At 44.2% G+C, this 6,957-nt stretch overlaps 1 protein-coding gene across 1 annotated transcript; it reads left to right on the top strand.

Moving 5' to 3' along the window:
* The first annotated feature begins 1,602 nt into the window (after positions 1-1,602).
* ZBTB5 (zinc finger and BTB domain containing 5) lies at positions 1,603-3,621 on the top strand. Its single transcript, XM_009871948.1, has one exon. The coding sequence runs from the start codon at positions 1,603-1,605 to the stop codon at positions 3,619-3,621; it is 2,019 nt and encodes a 672-aa protein (XP_009870250.1).
* The last annotated feature ends 3,336 nt before the right edge of the window (positions 3,622-6,957 follow it).

Genomic DNA, 6,957 nt, shown 5'->3' with positions numbered 1-6,957 from the left:
TTCCAGCCCAGGCCATTCTATGATTCTGTGACTCTGTGAAACACTGGCACAGGCTGCCCTGAGAGGTGCTGGAGACATTCAAGGTCAGGCTTGATGGGGCTCTGAGCAACCTGACCAGTTGAAGATGTCCCTGCTCACTGCAGGGGGTTGGGCTAGATGACCTGTAAAGGTCCCTTCCAGCCCAACACATTGTGTGATTCTATGGCCATGCAGGTTAACAAAATATCAAAGTAATTAACAATCTACATCAACAGCTGTACCTGTTTTCCTCGCAATGAATGCGTGCACTCGACAGTCACTGTTGCTGGCCTGAGCATCCCTTCTGAGCAAGGCCCTTGCATCAAGTGAAAGTTTGAAATACAGTCATTATTTCTGAGCTTTGTATGCAATTTACTCGTTTAGCTTGTGACCGTGCACATATACAAATGCAGCATACGGTTCGTTCACGTGAGAGCATCTGAGGTCAGAACTTCTAAACTGGCAGACTCACATTTGGTCCGGTTTCAGAAATGTTATCTGCTTTACAGTTGTTCTTTGTCACATGATGCTGTGGTATTGCTATTGAAAAATTAATGTGACCACAAAAAAGTGTGTGTATGCCCTAGACAAGCAACCTTTGTGTTCCCCAAATCTTATACTTGTTGATTTGTCATGAGAAAAAGTAGAGATATCACCAAGTCACCTATTTAGTCTTAAGGTGAGCCTCCTAAGAGTTGACTTAGGTTCTGTTAGCGGAAATCTAAGAAACAACATCCCTGAGTTTGTCGAGTTGTCTTGTTGAGTAGTGCATCATTTTATCAAAAGCTTCCCATAATGGACCAAGAAGGTTCATGAGGAATAGCAAGTACAGAAACAGCTCTTACCTTTTCTGTTTTACTACCTTTTTTTTTTCTTGGTGGGAAAAACAGAGGACATTCAGTGTATCCTAGCTGATAAACTATAGTGAATAAGAAAATTGTATTGCACTCATGATAGCTAAAGGTGCCAGTTTCAGATAAGAGCTGACCTCTTGTTCCAGTGCAGAAGTGTCTCTCTGCTTTTACATTAAGTCTCTTCTCTGTATTTCTATGTTGAAAGCTGATATGTGAATGACAGTTGTGCACAACAGCTGAGAAACTGCAGAAAGTCATTTGCAGAAGGTGAAGCAGGATTAAATGAGATGAGAATTAAAGTTCAGGCTTCTCAGTGGAAGGTTATCTAATAATGTGAGCAATTTACCGAAGGTTGCAGTAGATTAATTACAATTAGATTTTTTTTAAAAGCCCAAACACAGCATAAAGTGTTTCACTAAAGAGTGTATTTTAGTTTGGGGAGCTAAAGGAGGTGAAATGACCTGTGTTGCTTGGTGTGCAGCAGAGCTGCCTATGGTGCTGAGGCAGCTGTTGTGCGAGGTCAGCTCCATGGCACAACCTGTATTTTCTTCCTCGTCCTCCTTTGCAAGAGTGGCAGCTTTGATACGGTACCAGTGTGACCGTGGTGAATGAAGATCAGTTCTTGTTCATCTGCCTTTCAGCTGTCATCTTTCATTTTTAAACCTAGTTTCACTGCAGTCTGAATAAGACTTCAGCCATTTTTAATACTTCTGTTTTGTTTTATAGGATCATGGATTTTCCAGGACACTTTGAGCAAATCTTTCAGCAGCTCAACTACCAGAGGCTTCATGGCCAGCTTTGTGACTGTGTCATTGTGGTGGGAAACAGGCATTTCAAAGCCCATCGCTCTGTTTTGGCAGCGTGTAGCACACATTTCCGAGCTTTGTTTACTGTGGCAGAAGGAGATCAGACTATGAATATGATTCAGCTGGACAGTGAAGTGGTGACAGCAGAAGCTTTTGCTGCTCTGATAGACATGATGTATACTTCCACACTAATGCTTGGGGAGAGCAACGTTATGGATGTCTTGCTGGCTGCTTCTCACTTACATTTGAACTCTGTTGTTAAAGCGTGCAAACACTACCTTACTACCAGGACGCTGCCAATGTCTCCACCGAGCGACAGAGTTCAAGAGCAGAACGCACGCATGCAAAGGTCCTTCATGCTCCAGCAGCTTGGGCTCAGCATTGTGAGCTCTGCCTTAAATTCCACTCAGAGCACAGAGGAGCAAGCAAATGCCATGAGCTCCTCCATGAGAAGTAACATTGAGCAGCGCACCACTTTTCCTATCCGTCGTCTCCACAAGCGCAAACAGTCTTCTGAAGATCGGGCCAGGCAGCGCATCAGGCCCACCATGGAGGAGGCTGTTTCCGATGTGACTGCAGAGACCGGGCAGTCCGTCGTTCATTCCCGGGAGGATTTCTTCTCACCAGATTCATTGAAGATTGTGGACAATTCCAAGGCAGAAGCTGTTGCCGACAACCACGAGGATAATGCTATGATGTTCGATCAGTCTTTCACTGCTCAGGAAGATGCTCAAGTGCCCAGCCAGTCTGACAACGGCGGAGGAAACATTTCACAGATGTCCATGGCATCCCAGGCAACGCAGGTGGAAACCAGCTTTGACCAGGAGGCTGCTTCTGAGAAGAACAACTTCCCATGTGAGAATGCAGAGGTCGGTCTGAACGAAAAGGAGCACATGAGGGTGGTGGTGAAGTCTGAGCCCTTGAGCTCACCAGAGCCTCAAGACGAGGTGAGCGATGTCACTTCCCAGGCAGAGGGCAGCGAGTCTGTTGAAGTGGAAGGAGGAGTAGTGAGTGCAGAGAAGATAGAACTGAGTCCCGAGAGCAGTGATCGTAGCTTTTCTGACCCACAGTCCAGTACTGACAGGGTGGGAGACATTCATATTATGGAGGTGTCAAATAACCTGGAACACAAGTCTACATTCAGTATCTCCAACTTTCTGAATAAAAGCAGAGGTGGTGGCTTTGGTGCGGGTCAAAACAGCGATGACAACATTCCAAATACCACCAGTGACTGCAGAATGGACAGTGATGCCACTTACCTGATGAGTCCAGAGTCAGGGCCTGCTGGTGGACATTCGTCCGCCACCGTCTCTCATGTTGAGAATCCGTTTAGTGAGCCTGCAGACTCCCACTTTGTCAGACCAATGCAGGACGTGATGGGCCTCCCCTGTGTACAGACTTCTGGCTACCGGGCGGCAGAGCAGTTCGGCATGGATTTTCCACGGTCGGGCTTGGGCTTGCACTCCCTGTCACGGGCAATGATGGGCTCTGTCAGAGGTGGAGCTAGCAGCTTTCCTGGCTACCGCCGCATAGCCCCCAAAATGCCTTTGGTGACCTCTGTCAGGAGCTCCCAGCTGCAGGATAACTCCTCCAGCAACCAGCTCATCATGAACGGAACCACTTCTTTCGAAAACGGGCACCCGTCGCAACCTGGTCCACCGCAGCTGACGAGGGCGTCTGCAGATGTCCTGTCAAAATGCAAGAAGGCCTTATCTGAGCACAACGTCTTGGTTGTAGAAGGCGCACGGAAGTACGCATGCAAGATCTGCTGCAAGACGTTTTTGACCTTGACAGACTGCAAGAAACACATCCGTGTGCACACGGGGGAAAAGCCTTATGCCTGCCTCAAGTTCTTTTTCAGCCAGTCCAGCCACCTGTACAAACACTCCAAGACAACCTGCCTGAGGTGGCAGAACAGCAACCTGCCCAGCACTTTGCTTTAACCTTCTCCACCCTGGGCCTGGAGGAGCGTGCCAGCGCAGCCGTTGGGCTGCCCCAGGCACTGCAGGAGCACCAACGCTGTTTTCCGCAAGGCTGAGGGCGCAGAGGCTGCTCCCGCTGGTCACTGGACACTGAATGTGTGATTGTGCCACACACACAAAAGTCTTGGTTCTATTGATTGGGGATATTATTACTGTACCTACCTCACAGGGGTGTTGTGAGGCGTAAACAGCTCTAAGCCAGGAACTTGCAGGTCGCTGGAGTCGCGTGGTGGCTACGTGAGGCGTCCTGTGATGCACGGTTGCGCCTTACGCTGATGGGGATGCAGTCCCTGCGGCTCAGCAGTTCCTGGGCAGGGCGGAGAGGTGAGCGCGTAGTTGTCTCATGGAGTAGCACGTTTCAAGAATGAGAATGAAGTGCAGATTTCCTCTTTTTTTCTTTTCCCTAAAGTATTTTGTAAAAGTGAAAGCATTTAAATAAATTAGCTGTAAAACAAGTTGCCGCATTATGCGTGGACAGTAATGCAAGAGCTGTTTACTGTAACTAACACAGACTAATTATCTTTAAAAGAGAAAAACAACTTTGGATGCACCTGTCTGACATAATGCTAATTATAGAACTAGTGCTAGGGTACTGAATGTATGTTTGGCTGTTTTGTAGTAAAGGACACTGTGTAAGGAAGGTGCTTAAATTAAATCCAAGACGAGTAACTTTTGGACTGCCAGATGTACATATACTTTGAATACAGCGAGATCTTTCAATGTTTGACTGATTTTTTTTTTCCATAGAAACTTGTATTAAGTGAGAAGTGAAGTACTGTTTCTTGTTCGTGCTATTCTTAGCGGTATTTTAACCAATTTGTATCTCTTATGTTAAAATTCTGTATACACAGAAGTCTCAAAAGAGTTTGTCTTTGTCTGTATTGTTATTTTGAAGGAGAGAGATAATTTGTGATGGCTTTTTTTACTGTGTAGGACAGTCTCTTGCTGTTTCCAGATGCTGATAGTCAATCTGATCCCTGTTATTGCGTAAACATGTTGTTCTTTTCTGACGTTCTTATCTGCAGGCTTTAATTTCCTCCTCCGAACACTTACATACTTGCCTTCACAACTCTGGATTGTTCCTCAGATCAAACCAGTCGGGAAAGATTGTCATTTGCCACGTTTATTTATGTCCCTCTATAAAATGTAGTTGTCAAATCCAGTCCTTCACTTAAAGTAGTGTCATAAATGTACTTTTCCACGTAAATTAAAATTTAGCAGAAATTAAATTTTACAAAGTAGAACTGTGCACTTTGTATAGCAGAAATTCAGTGATCGTTATTCAAGTGAATCGTGTAAATCTTGTTTTAATTTCCTCTTCTTTGTAAGTAATACTGTCTGCAGTCTCTTTTTTCCTCTTTGTTAAAGATACACAAGAACTAACTAGTGGTGTTCAGCATATTTGGTTTCTGAATAAAATTTTAGAGCACTTCTACTGGTAAATATTGCTCTACCATACGGGAGCTGGGTCATGACTGCAGCATGTCCATTCTGCTCCGGAGAGACAGGGAATTTGCATTTCCTGTTACCTAAGTCACAGGGCAACAGCTTTCTCTTAATATTAAAAAAAGTCCCAAAACTTCTCCTCTTTATATTACTGTGTATAGCAAATGTTGATGATGTTCAGCAGTTTTATGGAGTTTGTGCTACCTAGTAGTTAGCCTTCTTAATTAGCCTTATATTTGGATAAACTGCAAGTAAAATCCTATTCTCCAGCCCTGTAGGTCATTTAGCAGGATGAACTATCAAAACTGTTGAAGTGCGGAAACCAAGCGGTCATTGGCAAACTGAGGGAAGCTTGGAAATCCTTCTGTACTTGGCTTTGTATGAAACAGTAGTCCGCTGGTGAAGAAATTTGTCTTCATCTCTAATTGCACCACAGAAACAAAAAAATGCATCTAGGGCGAACGAGCACGTGGAAACATAGTCAATGATCGGATTACTTCCTTTAAAATTTAAGGTTTTGATACGGGATTTATTTAGCAGTCATAATTCTGGCTCTTGATTTTGTGAGCAGTAAGGAAATGTGATGCTTTTTTTTTTTAAACATTAGGATATACTACGTTTTGTTTGAGAATAATTTTGGTATCAGGGGACTAACAGCATTAAGCTATATTAAACAGTCTAACTGAAACATGAATAAAACACAGTATTTAATACTTTAATATTTTCTTGTGTTGCCTTATCAGTAATGTTCGGATTGTTTCATCTTCCTTGTAGTGTTTTCCTTTAAAAACAGGGATATTTTTAATATTTTCTAACTGTTTCCTGTAGTACACCTGAATTCCTTGAATTCTTAAGATGCATAGAAATAAAGTATTTGTGTGACTAAGGGGATCAGAGTAATTAAGAAGTGACCTGAGCAGAAAAATGTTTAACTGAACTTTTGATCTGTTTTTATAAAAAATACAGTGTCATTGTGAAATATCAGACCTTGAGCAGGACAACTTCTCTCTTCATTAAGAAAAAAATCAACCTGGAGCATTTTTGGAGGTAGCAGCTTTAAATTTCGTTACTCACTGGCATCTAGTGTGTCTGGAGGAGCACACTGTGAACCCTGGAGCCTGCAGCTGGCTTGTTGCTCTCCTCGTCTTCCAGTATGAAGCAATATCTTCAAATGGTGTCTTCACTTAGCTGTCCCCCGCTGTAAAGCGAGAGTATCTCATCTCAAAGCCTGGTAACGTTGTTGAAGAGCTTATCACACTGACTTCGGTTCAAAATTTAACTCTAAAACTGCTACAGTGAGATCTCACGTGAAGGTGTCAGTATGTTAGTATTATGAAACATCTGAAAATAAACCCTACATTTTTGTGCTGCTGTGTCTGACTGGATTTACTTGTTTATGTTATCGTGGTGTCTTTGCCAGCAGTGCCTAACTGAACAAGTTATGCTTGTGTGTTAGCTGTTTGGGCTCTTTGTGTCACTACATGACTTGGCAGTGCAGAATAATCCCATTGAAACGTAGGCACACATGCAGACGTTTCTGCCAAATGAGGCCAGGCACAGAGTGTTGCCTGTGGCCAGCCTCCGGCTTTCCGATGAGGCTTTGCCAACTTCGAGAGCCAGTGTAACATCTTGAAGGAATGTTGTCCCATCCACACTTTCTGTGTGAACCAGCACGATACAGTGGCTTTGATCAGGCTCGGGGTGGTTTGGTGTCTCTTGGAGCTGCTGCCTCAGCGTGGTGGGCTCTCTTCTGGCTGGTTCTGGAGGTGATGTTAATGGTGCTTCATACAGACACTGGAGGTGCCGTGCACTGGCTGACCTGATGGGAAGGGGTGCGTGGCCTCCATCTCC

Source organism: Apaloderma vittatum, unplaced genomic scaffold (genome assembly GCF_000703405.1).
Source record: "Apaloderma vittatum isolate BGI_N311 unplaced genomic scaffold, ASM70340v1 scaffold40366, whole genome shotgun sequence".
NCBI lineage: Eukaryota > Metazoa > Chordata > Aves > Trogoniformes > Trogonidae > Apaloderma > Apaloderma vittatum.
The sequence above is the reverse complement of the archived record's forward strand: the minus strand, read 5'-3'. Positions and strand labels throughout refer to the sequence as shown.

Excerpts from the sequence above, each read along its gene's own strand:
- ZBTB5 (XM_009871948.1), top strand. The coding sequence starts at position 1,603 with ATGGATTTTCCAGGACACTTTGAGCAAATCTTTCAGCAGCTCAACTAC.